Source organism: Bos indicus, chromosome 25 (assembly GCF_029378745.1).
Source record: "Bos indicus isolate NIAB-ARS_2022 breed Sahiwal x Tharparkar chromosome 25, NIAB-ARS_B.indTharparkar_mat_pri_1.0, whole genome shotgun sequence".
NCBI lineage: Eukaryota > Metazoa > Chordata > Mammalia > Artiodactyla > Bovidae > Bos > Bos indicus.
This window is the reverse complement of record NC_091784.1, coordinates 826,898-845,606: the sequence shown is the minus strand read 5'-3', so window position 1 is coordinate 845,606 and position 18,709 is coordinate 826,898. Positions and strand designations below refer to the sequence as shown.

The 18,709-nt window shown below is 51.6% G+C and overlaps 2 protein-coding genes across 6 annotated transcripts in view; both read right to left on the bottom strand.

Annotated features, from left to right (window-relative positions):
* Positions 1-135: 135 nt before the first annotated feature.
* LOC139179804 (liprin-alpha-1-like) lies at positions 136-12,438 on the bottom strand. Its single transcript, XM_070780381.1, has 7 exons — positions 12,273-12,438; positions 11,085-11,352; positions 9,068-9,290; positions 4,122-4,202; positions 3,337-3,533; positions 2,333-2,505; positions 136-1,024 (listed from the first exon to the last, which is right to left on the bottom strand). Exons 1-7 carry the CDS (start codon positions 12,436-12,438, stop codon positions 969-971), a joined length of 1,164 nt encoding a protein of 387 aa, XP_070636482.1. The 3' UTR covers positions 136-968.
* A 423-nt stretch (positions 12,439-12,861) lies between these two features.
* The window catches only part of LOC139179657 (liprin-alpha-1-like), a 37,761-nt gene continuing 31,913 nt past the window's right edge, over positions 12,862-18,709 (bottom strand). For 2 of the 5 annotated variants that reach the window (XM_070779295.1, XM_070779298.1), the window contains 2 exons: positions 16,658-16,737; positions 13,296-14,128 (listed from right to left, as the gene is read on the bottom strand). In XM_070779295.1, coding sequence (XP_070635396.1) covers positions 13,807-14,128; positions 16,658-16,737 — 402 coding nt within the window. In that variant the 3' untranslated portion in view covers positions 13,296-13,806. Of the gene's footprint in view, positions 14,129-16,657; positions 16,738-18,709 lie in introns of all 5 variants that reach the window. The other 3 variants (XM_070779297.1, XM_070779300.1, XM_070779296.1) reach the window with 3 other exon arrangements.

Sequence of the window (18,709 nt, the reverse complement as noted above, 5' to 3'; positions counted from 1 at the left end):
ACCCTAGTCCAGCATCAGGTCCTCCCTCAGCATCAGACCCTAGTCCAGCATCAGACCCCAGTCCAGCGTCACGGCCCTAGGCCAGCATCAGGCCCTCCCCGACGCTCAAACCCTCCCCCCACCTCCGACCCTTCCCCAGTATCAGGCCCCCCACCTCCAGTATGAGGTGTGGCAGCCCTACTTGTCTGATACTCCTGAGCACACTCAGGCAGCCCCAGAGAAGCAGGACAATAGCTCTGGCAGGAGGTGCATCTTTAGGAATCACCTGCGGAGCAGCAGCAGCTGGGCTTTGTTTTAGATCAAGGAGAGACAAAGAAAAGGCACTTGTGCAGGAGGCAGTGGAGGCTGTGGGCACGTTCCCCCAGCTCTGCTTCCTCCCCGTAGGGGCTTTGCTCTCCTGCTGTCTCACAGGCCCCAGGGTGGTGTCCTTCCAGATTCACGGTCTCCTTGATATCTCAAGCCCAAGTCCTGAGTTGTGTCCCAGTCCGGCGTGGCAGAGGGCTGGGAACACCCAAGCTCAAGGGCTGAAAGGATTCCAGGGGGACAGCTGGGCCCCAGCAAGTGGCAGGGCAGGGGATGAGGGTGGCCGCCTACAGAGGGCTCCGGAGCAGCACTGGAAGGAGAGCAGTGATGCCTTAGCTCACTCGGGGATGCTGCCCGGCCTGGCACTCAGAGATGTTACTGCCAGCAGCTCTGGGGATACAGGAAGCCTGGTGAGTGACACCACGCCACCCAGGCCGTGTGGTGGGCACTGCTGACCATGTCCTCGGTTTTCATTCTGGTTCCAACTGTCCCTCCAAGGGCTGATGGGCTCCTCTTCCAAACGGCACAGACATTTTCTTTCTGTGGGTGAACGCATCCCTTGTTTCTGTTGGCGCTGTTGTCGCTCATCGTGTGTTTTCCTCTTTACAACCTGTGCTTGCTGCTCTTCCAGTTTAACTTAGGAGCAGCCCTCATTTTCTGCATTTCTAGTTGTCAGCATTCACTGGGGCTTTCCAGGTGGCGCTAGGGGTAAAGATCCTGCCTGCCAATGCAATAGATAATGAGAGATGTGGGTTCGATCCCTGGGTTGAGAAGATGCCCTGGAAGAGAGCATGGCAACCCACTCCAGCCTTCTTGCCTGGAGAATCCCATGGACAGAGGAGCTAGTGGGCTACAGTTCCTGGGGTCGCAGAGTCAGACACGACTGAAACAGGTTAGCACACACTCAGGTTTTAGTTCAGTCACTCAGTTGTGTCCGACTCTTGTCACTCCTTGGATTGCAGCACTCCAGGCTTTCCTGTCCTTCACTATCTCCTGGAGTTTGCTCCAACTCATGTCCATTGAATCATCATGCCATAGAGCCATCTCATTCCTGTTTCATCCACGAGAGAGGTGGCTGGGGCTCGGCAAAGTGTCTGGTCCCACTGGGTGGGTGTGAACCTGCCCTAACCGCTCCCTAACCAGGTGACTGTCACTTTGTCCTCTGTAAATCGGGAGGGGGCAGCACCTGCTTGGTAAGGGGCACACACAGCATCTGGTACATAATCAATGCACCATCCATTTCAGCATTGTATTTACTACTAATAGGGATAGCATTTAATAATCTGCTCCTTTTTCTCTCTTGTCACTAAACTGTGCTCCAGACCACATCTGCTTTACTTACCCCTGTAAATCCCACACTCAGCACAAACGAGACTCAACACAGTTGTGGCTGAAGAAGCAGGAACATGCGCTGTCCTCAAGGAGAGGAAGCTGAGTGATATGGGGGCCTGATGATAACCCTGTCTGATGAGGGGACCCCAGGAGGACCTGTGTGGCTGTCGGGTGGGGTGGGGGGCATGAGCAGAACCCCTGATGAGCTCCTGGGGATGGGGAAGGTGGCAGGAAGGAGGGCGGGCTGTTCCTTGTGGGGTGTCCACAGATTGTACTTCACCCCTCACTGAGGAGCACTTAGGCCGTTTCCAAACACATGTCACTGTTAGGATGAAACAATCATCGCCCAGCTCCTACTCAATCAATTTCGTAGAATATGTTTCTAGCACTGGAGTACAATCATCTGCTTTATTCATTCCATGCTCCGTTCATCCACCCAGCCAGCCAGCCATCTGTTCATCCATCCACCACTCACTAATCAATCCATCCATCCACTCTTAATTCATCCATCCATCCAACCATCCACTCATTAACTCAGCCGATCATCTCAGACCCATTGAGAAGACAGACGCCTCCTCCACTCCTGCTCCCAGGAGGACCCCCAGCGTGATTGACAGGAGCCTCGTGGGGACGACAGGGGAGACACAGAAGGGAGATGCCTGCAGGCCCTCCTCCCTCTGAACGGTGAAGCACCCACCTGGTCCTAACGCCTCCTTGCTGGGGTGTTCAGGCCGGCCCTTTTCCTTCTTGCGAAACAAGCGGCTGATGGAGGACTTGATGCCCTTCTTCTTTGGGGCTTTGTGCAGCGAGCCCTGGCTGCTGGTGCTGCTGCTGGGGTTATTCCCGGGGCTGTCCTGAGAGCCTGTGGAGCTTCGGGGAGAGAAAACGACCTTTAACTGGCACCCCTGTGCAAACACACACCCCTCCATAAGAGCTACTGATAGAAACGGGCACCCAGAAACACCCGTGCCTCAACCTCGCAGCTGACAGTTGGAGTCTCCTTCACCAACCAGACTCCACACGAGCAATGCAGGCCCCCGGTGTCAGACAACCGCACCGGGAAGCTGAGATTCTCTGCCTCGAGCTCTCCCGAGAGGAGGGCTTGACTTCAGGACAGCTGGTGCAGAGGGCGCTCTGACCCTCCCTTAGGGTCGCTGCTCAGCAGGTGACGACGCTCCAGGAGAAGACGAGCTCCCCTGCTCTGGGTAGTTCCCCCCGCCTCCCACAGGGTAACCGTCCCCGGCCGTGGCAGGAGAACGACGATCACCGTGCAGGGCTGCTGGTCAGGTGACCACACGTGCCCCCCATCGAGTGCTGCCTGGCTCAGTACGGGAGCTTAGCAAGTGGTGGTCTGAATGAGGACAGTGTCAGTCACAGGAGGGGACAGGGTCTCCTGAGAGGAGACCCCTGCAGAAAAGGGAGGGACCCTCAAGAGCGAACCCGAGAGGCATGGGGCCGTCACTGTCAGGAACGTGCCCTCTACCCAGAGCAGGAAGAAAGCTCCCACAGGAGTCAATCTGTAGAGATGGACATTTTCTAAAATCACTGAGGTCACTGAGCTCTTCTTCCCCAGCACCTGAAGTTCACCACTAAACACAGGCACCGAACTCAGTGGTATTCCTTTAAAATCATCCTTGCAACTCTTTCAAGACAAGAGGTGCAGGGCTCCTGAAACTGATGACGCACACACAGGTCGCTTACTTGTGGGCGTCCCTGAGGTCCTCATGGGTGGCTGTGCGCAGCGCCCCCGTGCGCAGGCGGCCCAGCCGAAGGGACTGCGGCCGGGCAAGGGTCGAGGTTTCACATTTGATGGCGGTCTTGTCATCTCCTACCTCTTCCCGTATAGCTGGCAGCTGAGGGATTGAGGTAAGTGTCAAATTGGCTAACAATAGACTGTTCTGAAAAAGGCAATCACACAGGCCCTACATTATAACCAGAAACTTATTTGAAGATCTATTAGCTATGCTTTCCCCCAAGTACAAAAAAACCCTTGTTATAGCTTAATGCCATCTTAAAGGACTGTCTTGTTCAAAAAAAGCGGGGCTATGGGGCAGCAAGAGCATCTGACTGAGTGCAGAGACCCCTGACGGGAGCCTCCCTGCAGCCGGCCTCGGCCCTCCCTGGAATCCAGCGACCAGATGGCCCTGCGGGGCAGGACAGCAGAGCGATGCTGGCACCGTGAATCCTGCACAGCATGAACTGCCCTGATGAAAGGACTGTGCTCATCGCCAGATGCTACTCAGAAGCACCACAGCTAGAGTACAAAACCTCTCAGCAAAGCCGTCCAGACCTTTCTGTTTGAAGGAGAAAAAGACACAGCTTGTGCTACCATCCAAGATCATTTCTAGTGATGATGCAGGTTACTGGAACCCATGACAACAAGAGAAACACAGAAAAGGTACCTAACCCCTCCACGCGAACACCATGTGCCTGGATCGTATTTCTCGGTAACATACAGACTGGGGACTACCCACTGAAGTACTTACACGCAGTTCGAGTGTCATTCGCTCACAGTGGATTCCATAAGGCGCCCCCAGGTCTTCACTAAGAGATGATCTTGTATCACCCTAGAGCGGTGGGAGGTTCAAAAGGGAGGAGATATATGGGTACCTATGGCTGATTCCTGTTGAGGTTTGACAGAAAAGAAAATTCTGTAAAGCAATTACCTTTCAATTAAAAAATAAACTAATTAAAAAAAAGAAGAAGATGATGATTTCTCTTGGACACCCAGCGTTTCTGCTGGTCCTGGGTGTGAGGAAAGGAAAGACAGTGTGGGAACAGATTAACCCTGCAGGGTCCAAACAGGTCTCACTGATACATTTCGGTGTGTGGTTAAACCAGGGGAGGTTTTAGGAAACATGCATGGCATGTATTGTTATAAACAATGAGTGTGTTGTTTTGACCAACTAACCTGTGCCTTTTTGGTGGGATTCTGTAAGGAATACTGATCCCGTGCAGCCCCACAGGAGCTTGGTGACAACAAGGTAACTTAGTGCAAAATACAGCTGAACTCATTTAAGAGCAGCTGGATAAACTGGGCTCCCTCCCCTGAGCTCTAACAAGAACCCTCAGACAACAGAAGGCTACAAAGGCTAGAAATTTTCCACATGGAACTGAACAGGGATCAATCTCAAAGTCAAGTAAAAATAAGCATTTATAAAAATCAGAAAACAGCAACGAACAGAGCAGGGAAGTGACACACCTGGGTTGACTATGGACTCAGTGGAGACAAACACCTGCCTCAGAGTCAGGGCCCAGGCCAGCCCCTTCCCCCGGGCCTCCTCCTGAGGAAGGCCTCTGGGTCCACAGCCTGGCTGCCCTCCCCCAGGATGGGAGCTGCCCCACTGGTGCCACATGTGGCTAGGAAGGGCAGTGCCTTTTCCTCCCTGAACAGGAGGGCAAAGCAGGCCACAGAGCAGGCGAGCGGCACACCCAGGTCACCAACCCCAGGAGGACGGCGCTGCTCTGCTGTGCTCAGCAGAAGGGCTCCCGGGCACTGAGTTGCCTGAACTGGAGCACAGCCACCCCAGTCCTGCGGGAAGGCCCAGGAGTGCTTGGTCAGCGGGCTGGGAGCAGGAGAGGGACAAGGAAGGCCAGCACTTGGGGCACTGGACTCCAACAACAGGGGCTCATCCAAGTGACCCGAGGGGAGAGGCAGAGAGCTCCCTCCTGATGCTCCCTCCATCAGGGATGCTGTGATGGACACGAGAGCCTCTAGAGGAAAGCGGGCTGGACCTCACCATGGTTAAGTGTCCAGGCTCTGATCAGACCAGTCCGCACCACGCTGCTGGGTGTGAGAGCCTGGGCAGGGTGCCCGGCCTCGCTAAGCCTCAGTGTCTATGTCTGATGAATGGGGATAGCAGCAGCCTGGACCTCACCTGGGGATGAGATGACAGACTCGGAAAGCACGTGCCCGGCACACAGAGTCTCCTGCACACTGCTACCCACCATCATTAAATTGGCTTCCCGCAAATCTAACATCTATGGCTCTGATTCAGTCATTTCTTACATGAAAACACTAAGCGGAAATTCCATGGTGGTCCAAAGGTTAAGACTTGGCACTTTCACTGCCGGGACACTGGTCTGATCCCTGCTTGGGGAACTAAGATCCCATAAGCTGTGCAGCATGGCCAAAAACATAAGTACAGAAATTTTTAGAAATAATAAATAATACTATTTCTATTATAAACAAGCATGAGATGATCAGAAGGCAAGCAAGTGGGAGAAAGGCAAATTGTTACAATTGTCCCAACGAATGACCTATTTCCAACAGAACCATCAGCACATTTTAAGTGGTGGGTGAGTTTCATCACTTCCATTAAAACGTCAATTATTCACCAGGACATAACCACACAGTGTTCATTCACGTTACACGATAAGGACTCTTCAATACTTCACAGAGAAACAAAGGCCTGCTAAATTACTAAATAGTTTACCTTTCGATGCTGCTTCCTTAAATCACTAGGCTGATAGATGCATGCAAAGAAATGAAGAGAAACCAGATTCATTGCGACTTTGAAGCTAAAACTTCAAGAATCCGTAGAGGCAAATACAGTAAAGCAAAAATGATGGCAAACATGTAAGTGACATGAAGATTTAGAAAACATGTGACTGGAAACAGAACATTTTTTTGACCACAGAAGTTAAATAAGCTATTCAAGATTTACTAGAGAAACACTATAAATTATTACTCAGGAAGATACCATTCTATTACAACATCATGATTTATTAAAGCATAGCATTCTGTACAACAAAGGGCCTTAACAGGTGTCTATTCTCAGCCAAATCTCTCTAAAAGTTAGTTTCTCTTAATCAAAAACATGTTATACTTTAAATTAGCAATTTAACTGATGAGGAAGTTACCATAATATCTATTTTAACACTGAACAAATCTAACCACCTATTGGACATTAATGTAAAATCCTGACACAGAATTTGATTTAAAACTTCTCACAAAAAATTCATTAAAGCAAGTTCCCTGTGAAAATATGTAAGAATGAAAGCTAGCATAATAGCAGGTGCAGTTTTTACATTTTATTAACAATAGAAGATACTTTTTTAACGAGTCTAATAGAGACATTAACTGTGCAAAAGCTGATGAGATTTACAGTCTTAAATACAAGCACCAACACAGAAAGGATATTGTGTCAGTTCAGTTCAGTTGCTCAGTTGTGTCCGACTCTTTGTGACCCCATGAATCGCAGCATGCCAGGACCCTCTGTCCATCACCAACTCTTGGAGTTCACCCAAACTCATGTCCACTGAGTTGGTGATGCCATCCAGCCATTCATCCTCTGTCGTCCCCTTCTCCTCCTTCCCCCAATTCCTCCCAGCCTGAGAGTCTTTTCCAATGCGTCAACTCTTCACTTGAGGTGGCCAAAGTGCTGGAGTTTCAGCTTTAGCATCAGTCCTTCCAATGAACACCCAGGACTGATCTCCTTTAGAATGGACTGGTTGCATCTCCTTGCAGTCCAAGGGACTCACTCTCAAGAGTCTTCTCCAACACCACAGCTCAAAAGCATCAATTCTGTGATGCTCAGCTTTCTTCACAGTCCAACTTTCATATCCATACATGACAACTGGAAAAACCATAGCCTTGACTAGATGGACCTTTGGTGGCAAAGTAATGTCTCTGCTTTTGAATACGCTATCTATGTTGGTCGTAACTTTGCTTCCAAGGAGTAAGCGCCTTTTAATTTCATGGCTGCAGTCACCATCTGCAGTGATTTTGGAGCCCCAAAAAATAAAGTCTGACACTGTTTCCCCATCTATTTCCTATGAAGTGATGGGACCAGATACCATGATCTTAGTTTTCTGCGTGTCGAGCTTTAAGCCAACTTTTTCACTCTCCTCTTTCACTTTCATCAAGAGGCTTTCTAGTTCCTCTCACTTTCTGCCTTAAGGGTGATGTCATCTGCATATCTAAAAGTCCATTAATTCTACACTTAAGAGGATCATTTCTTTATGTAAGCACAATCTCATTTATGAATTACACATGATATGTAGTTTAGGATCCATCTACATATATTATGCTTATAACTGTGTGCTGCTGCTGCTAAGTTGCTTCAGTCGTGTCCGACTCTGTGGGACACCATGGACTTCAGCATACCAGGTTCCTCCGTCCATGGGATTTTCCAGGCAAGAGTACTGGAGTGGGTTGCCATTGCCTTCTCCTGTAACTGCATAGTGATACACCAATTCAACTTACTGCTATGGGGGAAAAACACCATTTAATGAGACATGAAGACAAAGCACAAACCCAACTAAGGGGACACACGCTGTGGACCACAGCACGGCTATGACCAGAGCAAGTGAGGGGACGGGGGAGGAGAGATGGATGGGTAAACTACAGCCTCGGGGGCTGGTGGGGGATCTGGATTCATGACGAATAAGCAGACAACAGGATGAGGGAGGGAATCAAAACCAGTGATGAAAGCAGACACACTGTCAGAGAACTCCAACAGCAAGGAAAACATACAGAATTGTTCTTTTCCAAATATTTGGAAAGAAATCAAGCATGAATCCGCAGAGAAATCATCAAAGAATTTTAAATATCAACTAATTAGCCAATGATGCAAATTATAAAAACAGTGTCAAAAGACCACAAAGTGGACTAGTTACCACTTCACAGGCCGCTAAAATGATTCACGGTTAATTTAATTACAAGCTGACTAACAATGCAGCTAACATGAAATGGGTGGTAACAGAAAAAAGAGACAATACAAGTCCAGTTACAAAGCAGAATCTTGTACACATGATTTCACGGGGTAAACAGCAATACACTCACAACACCTAAGCTAAACACGCAAGAAAGCTGGAACATGTGCTTTAGAGCCGCACACTCTGTCACCAAAAGCCCTAGGTCGTCATCCCAGTTTTAGACTCGGAAAAGTGAGGCAGCCCGACGTCTTCCCTGGGGCCCTGGGGCCCTGGGCTTTTAACCTGGTTTCATACACAGAGCTGGACTGAGCGCATGGCCAGGTCCATCAACAAGCAGACCAGTGTAGATTCTTGGTTTTGTTCCCACCGCATGCCCTGCACCCTGTAGCCAGGCATCCCCAATGGAGAATGTGCTGTACGGCTTTCCCATGCCATGAGAGCTCCCTATGGTTACTTTCATGAAGCTGTCTGCTCCCTGAGAACAGAAACTTCCCTGCAGCTGCTGTGCCCAGCACAGGCCAGGTGCAACGTTACAGAGGCAGGCTCTGGCTGAGTTCATGATGACGTGCTAAGTTGGTGGTCCAAATATCAAGACTAATTTGTCACTGTGCCATTGTGGAATGATTAAAGACTAGGCAGTTTAAAAACTTTTAGACCTCTGAGCGTAGCAAATGTACCTGATTTTCTTCTGGGTATAAAGAGAAAAAACAAAAAACAAACAAAAAACAGCGTGCTGGGGGAGGGATGCGGCAGGGAGGAGGCAGACACATACCAGAGTCATGATGCCCAGCTGGTCTCCCTCCTGCACCAGGCTGTGCTGCCTCCTTCTGGGCTTGGGCAGGGGCGGGCAGGAGTCAGCATGCGAGGAGGTGGAAAGCAGGTTGAGGGAGCTCACTGATTTAAAACGACGGAGGCTGCCTAAGCTCCCCCTGCCCTCCCTGCTCTCAGTCTCCTCGGCCCGCTGCTCCGTGTTCTCCTTCTCTTCTTCGATCAACCTAAAATAGAATAAAATACATCACCTGCCTTTGTCAGCAGAGGGACCTGTCTGGACAATAAATTTGGGCTGGCATTCTGTGTCATGATTAGCAAATTTCAGAAACAGTTGCTCAATGAACATCTCAGCCAAAAGGTTCTACGTTTCCTCTTTTGAATATTCTCAAACTTAGAATAACTTAGCATTGAGTCTTCCAAACTGGCCCTGATCATTCATGCTTGATTTCACTTATTTACTCTAACATTCTGAAGGGGCCCTGGTGGCAATTCTCTTTCCTGTGAAGAGATACCTCAAGTTTACAACCCTTACCTCCCCTGCTCTCAGGGCAGACATGCACGTCAGTGCCTCAAGTCTTTTCCACTGGGAATCAGGAACTCTGTATAATCAAAACAGCAATTCACAAACAAGCTGCAGTTTCTAAACACAAGTCTCCAGACCAGATGAAGTGCTGAGTTGATCTTTTTTTTTTTTTTTTTTTTTAAGGTTGTATATATACAAATGCATCACTTGATGAAGTTCTCCACCAGCTTTGTGTGAGTTTCTGGATTCATGTCAATGTGCTGCATTAACCTAGAATTCACAGTTTCTGCTCTTCTCCCCTAATGTGTGGTGGATGTTTTTATATAGCAGTTTAAATACACGATTATGCAAATAAAATGATTTTCAGATTAAAATACAAGATTCTTACAGAAAGTAAACTCTCCAGCTTCACTTCTACTCATACATCTGGAAAGTTTTTCACTGTTGATAACAAGTTGATGGACAGAATTGACCATTTACATCAAGTCAACTTGTCGCATAAGGAAAAATCACTTTTACCTGAAAACTTGCTGTAAAAATAAAAATATTAATCTATAACCATTCCATACTTCCTGCAGGGACACGGAAAGACCATCTTTCTGAGCTCATCTGTGCTCAAACACGGCCCACAAAGCTGTCTGTCTTGGCGTCAAATGGGCAGGTGACACCACCTGCGTTTGCTGGTTGTCCCGTATACCCCCTGCCTTTCCCCCGGAGCATCCCGCTTGGCCTACAGGAACGGGCACCTCGGCCTGGGCTGACGTGGCAAGAACAGTCTGAGCAGCAGCTCTGCCTGGTCCTGTGCAGGGTCACTGGCCTGCAGCCACTCTGAATGTGGACTCGGGACACGGGCATAGCTATGTGGGTGTGGCACCAGGCAGGCCTCGGGGCTCCCAGCCACCTGGCTGCACCCAGACCCAAGGCCCCCTGCTCACCACGAGGCAGGCCTTTTGATTCTATCCTGTTTTGAAAATTGTTATAACTGCCAAGACGGTGTCTAAAGAAAACATCTTAAATATACTGATGAGATGAGAAAAACTCAAACACATGTCCTTGGACAACTGTCTTACAACAAGCTAATCTTCACACTGCATTAAGTTAAAAAGGAAAATGCAGATCTGAGTGGGAATTTGCCAACCCCAAAACCCCAGCTTTCACCAGGTGGCTTTTCACCAGAACATGGGGGGCTCTGAGGGACACAGGAGGGTCCACGGGCCGCAGGGGACACCACCTCGGCACCTCACCCACCTTGGTGCTCAGAGCTGAGTGGGGATACCCCACAACGCCTCCTGCCGCCCCCACAGAGTGCGGAAACCACACCATAGACAGAACGCCCCAGCTGACCGAGCTCTGTAATCAAGGGCCATCTCAAAACTGAAAATTCCTGAAGCAGACCTGAGGTCAGGTTTCTTACTATGGAACACTCAGACGTCCCTAGGAGAAGACAGCTCCTCAGAGAAACCGAGTTTCTGGTGCTGAGTTCAGGATCACCCACCGGATCTCTTCATTGATGATGTCCAGCTGCTCCTGCATCATCACGGTCAGAGTCTTGGCATTGGCCTGCCTGCTGGGCGACAGCTGAGTGGCTGAGCTGAAGAGGGTGACCCTGTCGCCCTCGTCGTCAGACACGCCCTCGTCACTCTCAAATGCCTGGGCCACGTCGGCCAGCATGCTGGCTTGCTGCGTGCGCTCGCAGTCCTGCTCCTTTCGGGTCTGCACCTGGGCACGAGAGGACCACGTCTCGTCAGCAACATTCAGGGCAGCTCAAGTCTATCAGGAACTGAACCCAATTTTACATGGAAGCCCTGACTCTGGATAAATGCGCCATGCTCATGAGACACTGCCATCTCTTAAGCGAACAGGACTCAAGAAACAGGCAGGGGGAGAATGCAGTTCCTTGATGGCCTGGTGACACTCAGGTCTCAGCGTGGACGGCAGGCAATCCTATGAGGTTATTCACAAGGGTGGGCTGATGGAGTCAGAGACAGAAACTGAAAATTACAAAAATACATCCATGCCTCCATCAGCCAGGCTGGAGCAAAATAAGAAAAAAGAACCTTTCAGCTCGGCAGCCCCTGGGTCCCTAATCAGTGGTCATCACTGGTACCAGTTCACCAGAGTGTGCCGTCCTCCCAGGCTCCCAGACCTCCGTTTCCCAGGCTGGTCTGAACACCCACAGAGAGGTGCAAGCAGGGGCAGCCAGGAGACGGGAGGGCCAGCCCCTCCGTGGCTCTCCTCTCGGGACACAGGCCCTTGGGCTGTTCTGGGGGATGGCTCCTCGCACTGCAAGGGTGGCTCTGTCATCAGAGACACATGGGATACTGCCAGCGGGGCCCCATGCCGCCCTCCCGCTCTCACACCTCACACCCTTCTCTCTGAAAACGTCCCCCCTGCCACACTGTCACCCAGGTCCTGCCTTCTTTCCCAGAAAGGACCTCAAAGGAACTGAGGGGCAGCCTCGAGGTGCTGGCTTGTTGGCTCCCTACCCCTGGGGCCAGTGCCCTCGCCTCCTGTCTTCATCACGACCCCGCCCCAGGGCTGGGCTACCCCATTCGCTGGCTCCAGGACCGCCTGCCATCATTCCTCCTCTGCTCCAGTGAACCAGCTGCCTATGGGTTCACCCCCATCAGCCCGGTCGGCATGTCCTCTCCCTTCTCTCGCCTTCCAATCGCACAAGGGGTACCAGCAGATTCCTCCTCCAGGGCTCCCTGCAGCGCCCACTGCGGGTCTCTGAAAGCTCCTTGGGAGTGGCCTCTACGGTCCCCCTCCCCGCCAGGTCTCCACTTCTCTGCCAGCAGGCGGTGAGCCCCGCCCTGCAGGGCAATTCCCCGGGGGCTCGAGGAACCCATGTTACCAAGCCCCCTCCCTTCCTTGCCCTCCCCCACGCCACCCCCCCCGCCCCCAGCATGTCTCTCCCTGGGCTCCAGGCCCTGCCCTCCCTGGGGTTATTCCTCAGTCCCTTGTGCCCCTTCTCAACCTTGGAATGCAGGATGCCCCACAGCCCTACCCTTGCACCCCATCTCTCTCCACCGGCACCCGCCTGGTGACTTTACTGTGCTCGTGCCTTTAAATGCCATCTGTATGCCCACGACCACAAGTCCACCCTGAGCTGAATGAGTTCTCTCCCGGATGCAGGCCGGAACACTCAGCTGTTCTCCTGACACGTCCCCGGGACACCCAATGGGCTCGTCCACCTCAACAGGGCTGAGGCCCAGCTCTTAGCTCCCCGCCCCAGCAACCCTCCTCACCTCAGGAAACAGGCTCTGGCCTCGAGTTGCTCAGGCCTGAGCCCAGGCTCCTCCCTGATGTGGCCTGCTCTCTCCCTTGTCCCCGCTGGTTGACATGACCCTTTTTCTATCTCCGAGTGGCTACTTCTCTTCCTGCCTCTGGGTCTCTGGTTCAAGGTCACCCTCCTGGTGTCACCTCACTGGCCACCCTGTTTACACACGATCATCCCCTCCTCCTTGGACAACTCAGGCACTCTGGTCTCCTTTCCCTGCTCATTACTGTTCAGCAGGCTGCGCGGGTTTAAAAAGGGGTCCACAAATTCTTCCATCCTCCTCCCTTCAAGAGGCAGAAGGGGCAACTCCTGCTCAGCCCCTGAGCGAGGCAGGACTTCGCAGCTGACTCTCGCAAACAGAAGTGAAGGTGTGCGGCCTTGAGACCAGGGTGTGAAAGTCCCCGGGCTAAACCCCACACTCTCGCTCTCAGAGGGTGTTCCGAGGAAAGCCAGGCCATGGGAAAGCCACACAGCAGGGACCTCGGCCTGTCCCCAGCAGCCAGGTGAGTCTGAAAGCCTGCCATCCAGCCCTGGGGGGCCTTCCCTTGCCCTCAGGAGGCCCTGAACCAGGCCCGCCTGCTACAATGTACAGGCACTGGGGACTGTGAGCTGCTCCCTGGGAAGTCACTAAGCTTTGCAATGATTCGTTACGTAGCAGTGGATAAAGGACACACACGGTTTTTAATTCACTGCTGGGGTCCTACTTCTGACCATGTCTGGCCCAAACTAACTGCTCACTGAATGTGGAAGCTCAAAACACAGACATGTATGAACAAATACACGGCATGAATGAGGTGAAAAGATAAAGGCACTTAAACTCCCAATGAGAATTCTTCTCACTATAAGCTGATGGATATGTGTATCCATTTACTCGTAGGACGATTTCAAAACTGTGCTAATTAGTACCATGCTGGGCCTCACAGTAGGCCACAAATAATCAAAATTGGTTAAGGAAAAAAAGCATGCCTTCAAAGTAAACTCTTAGCCAGAAAAAGGAAAATGGGGAGACGTAAAGCAATCTATCAGCGCTTTGTTCCAAACCCACCTCAGGACCACGGTGTGAGAGGGCAGGTGCCTCACAAGGTGCCCACCAGGGACGGGAAGGGGGCGGCGGGGTCCTTGCCTCAGATGGCTCATCGTGCAGCGCTGCCAGCCGGCCTTTCTGGGGGCACCGCAGCACCGCCCCGTTGCCCAAGGAGTCTGCCGGCCGGTCCGCCACAGGGAACCTGAGGTCCGGGGCGCTGCCCAAGTGGGGTCGGCTGAAACACACGGGGAAGAAGAGTGCTGTTAGAAGAAAAGAGAGCTCACTCTGTCAGACGAGCCAGAGCCTGTCCATTTGGAAGATCGGCAATTTCACAGCAAAAGGGCCCCCGGGAGGGCACTGCCCTCCTGGCTCCAATAGCAACAGGCCGCCCGCTGCTCCGCAGACACTCAGGGCTCATCCCCAGCAGCTGGAAAACTCCCGTATGTGGGGAAGGCAGTGCTGACGCGAGGGTGTGGAGCTGACTAGGACAGGATCGGCTGTCTGGGGTTGGGGCGTCCAGGGTCCCCCTGGAGCCCGCTCTCAGGTCCCAGGGCAGGGCGTGCACCTGCTCTGCTTTCCCCTTGGCACCCCACCTCCCCTTTGGCCCACGCCTGCTCTGACCTCCCCCTCCCACGGGAAGTCCGTGGATCACAATCACCGGTCTGCCTGGAACACTGTCTGCACCGCTCTCAGTGTTTTTAAAGGTGCCTCAGACAACCCGCAGCAGAAAAGTCTCGGACCCACAGCTCGGAGCTGAGCACCACTGGTGTCTCCCATTAAAGCAGAGGTGAGCGTGTCACTGGACTCTGGGCTGAACAAGGCCCAGCACAGATGCTCAGGCCCTGAGCACTAAGGCCTGGGCCTGCAGGTGCCAGGAGCTCACTCAGCAGGGGCCTGCTGGGAGGCAGGGCAGCCCCGCCTTGACTGTGAGCAGCCTGCACTGCAGGACCGCCTGGGCTCTGCTCAGTCTTGTCTCTGGGACGAGGGTGGTGCCTCCATGTGCAGGAGTCCCTAAACCCAGGAATCAGGGCCTTCCTCCGAGGACAGGACACCCCATACGTCTGCAGAGTGGCCAGGGCCGACCACCAGCTCAGCCGGCTCGGGGTCACACGCTGCTCTGCTCGATGGTTTTGCGAACACTGTGCTGCACAGAAGATGGAAGTCTGGAATCTCCCGGAGCCACACCTGTCTTCCCTCCCATCTCCCCTCCCTCCTGACAGAACTGTTCCCTTCTCTGCTCCACTTCCACCCAAGGGCCTCGGGCTACAGCACACTTGGGAACTGAGTGGGGGGTACGACACAGTCCCGCTGTGGACTGGGGACCTTCGAGGGTCCTCTGAGGGCCAGAGGCCTCCGGGTTGGGTCCACCCCCAACCATCACCTCCCAGTCCCCTCACGGGGTGCAGCCTCCATCTCTCTCCCCCTCCTCACCCGAAGCTCTTTCCTCCGGGAGAAGGTCTCAGAGACAAGGTGACCAATTCCTCTGGGAGGTCCCACCAAATACGCCGTGCCTGCCCTGCCTGTGAGCCAGTTTTCAGTCCCCACTCCCTCCCTCCTGAGGCAGCACAGTGCCCCCCACCCAGCCCACACTGCCCACAAGCCCCACTCTGAGGCCCCACCTGTGCTGCTAAGTCACTGCTGTGACCCCTCGAGAGCTGCCTCCTGGAGACACCCCTCCCTCGCACCAGCCGCTGTGGCCCACTGTCTTCAGAGCACAGCGGCTCCTCCTGCCCCGCGGCTGCTTCCTCTTCTCGTCTCTCATTCTCATTGACACACACGGGACTGGTGACCAGGCCCCAGGCTTCTCCATCTGAAGCCCCCAATTGTGTCGTTACCCAAAAACCCCCAAGAGGAGGAGGCCGTGTCCACCTCCTCTTCCTCCACTGTCTACGCAGTCCTCCTCACACTCACCTCGTCCACCCCGGGAGCAGGGGTTCCCCACCTCTGACAGCCCCAGCCCCTCACCCTGGAGGAGCTCTGCCACCAAGTCCTGTTCTGCAGGGCACGTGCTCTCCTTGAACTCCACCCACCATGGTTTCAGACACAGGACCAGTTTCTGGCTCTGCCTTTGTCTCAAATGACATCTCCTTTTCTCTAGAAGAAGGCTGGGTGGGGGCTCTGGACTGTGAGGATCCCCTAAGCACACAAACACAGAAATATGCGTATGGGCTCCAAACTGTCTCCTAAGTCAGGATTCAAGCAGTAGTCCATTTCCTACAGATGAATGAATGTCACCAGTAAGCACTTAATAACCTTTGCTAAAGTTTATCTCTCACTTGTGACCATTTTCTGTGAAGAAGCCAAAGAAACATTTAAATACTTAATAAGAATTACTGCCCCTATAACAACGAGGAAGAAAAAATCAGGATGCTCAGTAATCTGCTCTCCTCATTCACAAGCCAGGTGATTCCTCCCACCGCAGTCAAAAGACTACAGGTCATTAACCTTCTGCGACTCTTCCGAAACATCAGTGTCACAGTCTGTCAGGCCCCTCAAATGAATACGCCCAAATATCAACTGGTCGGCCCCCTACTTCCAAACCTCTGCCTGTGGTTTTGAGTGTTGTCAATCCTGTGACGACCACTCCGTGGTACCAAGTTTGACCCTAAGGAACGATGCTTGTCTCTTCCCTCTCGCTGTCCACGAAGCTACAGGCTCCTTGAGGTGCGACCATGAGCAACACCCAGTCATACTGTCCACACACCAGACAGGCCCTTGTCACACTCGACAGCGCTGAGGGGAGCTGCCCGGGGGAGCAGCCTACCTGTGGTGGAAGGGAGCCCCTCGCAGTCTCGTCTGGTCCACTTCGGCTCTCAGGGTTTCCAGGTTTAGAGTCAGCTGGTCCTACAAAACAGCAAATGACACAGCCTGCACCGCTTGCTTTTTGGATGTAAAGTGACTTGCACCAAAATGTGCAGAACAGGTTACATCAGTAGGTATCAACTCCCACCATTGTAATTCTGAGAAAATGTTCTCTAAGAGTCCCTAGCAAATAGAAACACTCAGAACAATGTTAACCCTTATAAACCATACTGAAGAGGAAGTTCCATCTCAGGTGTAGAAAAGGTTTCTCTGGAGGAAACATGGCAAGCCATTAACAACGATGAAGTCTGTAGACAGAAGCTAGACTTCAGGCGGGGGTTTCGGGTCAGGGGGACACGACTCACTCTATTGCCCTCCCTCCTCTCACTGCTTTAAACTGTCTCCATGGAGCTCACCTGCATTCCTCACATTCATTCCTCTACAGCCCACTTCACTTGCTCATGGGGTAAAACAAGTCAAACGGGGCAAGTTTGTGAGTCACTCAACTCAACCTGGAAGCTCTGTGCTGTCGGCCATGGCAGTCACTCGCCTCGTGCAGCCCCTGAGCACGTGAGACAGGCTGGTGCAAAGCCCGATGTGGAAATCACACAGAGGATTTCAAGACTCGTGGTGAAAGAAGGACGTCGAGTAGCCCGTTGGTTTTTAGGAAATTTTAGATTGTGTAGGTGGCTCGTATTATCTTTCTGATGCACAGCACAGTCCACGTGAATGGCTCACGCTTTGTCTGAGCTTTTGGGTGATCCCTGAAAGGACTACTCAGAATTCTGAACCACACACAACAGCCACACACTCTAAATCCACCTATAATGCAAACACATTCAGTGTTCAAAACCAGAAGTGCTATACGTGTTATAGCAGTGGATTAGCCATAAGGAAAATGGAACTCGACTTCTGCTAAGCATCTGCTCAAACTCATGTCCACTGAATTGGTGATGCCGTCCAACCATCTCATCCTCTGTCATCCACTCTCTTCCTGACTTCAATCTTTCCCAGCATCAGGGTCTTTTCCAATATGAAAATTCATATTAAAAAACTGGAAATAATTACCTCAAGCAAATTTTAAATGCAATAACAAAGTTGCCAAGTCTGTGTTTTATAAGATGAGCATCAATTTCAGGGTTTAAAAAGCTGTTTTAGGACCTACTGTATTTAAAAAAATGGAGAGAAGACAAAAGAATGATCTATTTGAGATTGGCTCTGTATGAGAAATTGCTGAGACTAATTGACGGGACGGGTCATGGGTATTTATTATACTACTCCATCCACTTTTGTGCATGTTTGCAATTCTCCATCGTAATACATTTAAAAAGTTTATTTTCTGTTAAAGCAGAGTCTTCTCCAGCAACACAATTCGAAAGTATCAATTCCTCAGTGCTCAGCCTTCTTTATGGTCCAACTCTCACACCCATACGTTGCTACCGGAAAAACCATAGTTTTGAGTATATGGTTTGTCATATATGGTTTGAGTATATGGTTTGTCGGCAAAGTGATGTCTCTTACTTTTCAATATGCTGTCTATGTTTGTCATAGCTTTCCAAGGAGCAAACATTTTTTAATCTCATGGCTGCAGTCACCGTCTGCAGTGATTTTTGAGCCCAAGGAAACAAAACCTGTCACAGCTTCCACAATAAGGCATCGGCATTCAAAGATTTTTAAAGCAAAACAAAAGTTGACTTTGAATTGGCTTAGTCTAGTCATAAACAGCATCTCGATCTCAACAGCCTCTGAGCAGCAGTTATGAAAGTAAGAAGTGCACACCTGATCGGGAGATATTGAGCTCTCTGCCTAAGCGGGGAGGGCGCCTCACCGCGGGTCTCACGATGGGAGTCAGAACCACTGCCCCCAGGAAGTCCGCCTGTGAGGCTCTGCAGTCCAGGCCCAAGAACACAGGTATGGTGGGGATAGTACTGACACGTGAGGCTGGACCTGGGATCCCCACTCCATTTCCTGGATGGTCTGTATTGCCGTGTGGCCAACCTTTCCAGGAAACCTC

What these genes read in the sequence shown, in the direction of transcription:
- LOC139179804 (XM_070780381.1), bottom strand. Translation starts at nt 12,438, where the DNA reads ATGGGTTCCTCGAGCCCCCGGGGAATTGCCCTGCAGGGCGGGGCTCAC. An exon ending in CCTGGAGGAGGAATCTGCTG is followed by an intron (nt 11,353 to 12,272) that starts GTACCCCTTGTG and finishes GATAGACTTGAG; the next exon opens with CTGCCCTGAATGTTGCTGAC. An exon ending in GAATGACACTCGAACTGCGT is followed by an intron (nt 3,534 to 4,121) that starts GTAAGTACTTCA and finishes TGCCTTTTTCAG; the next exon opens with AACAGTCTATTGTTAGCCAA.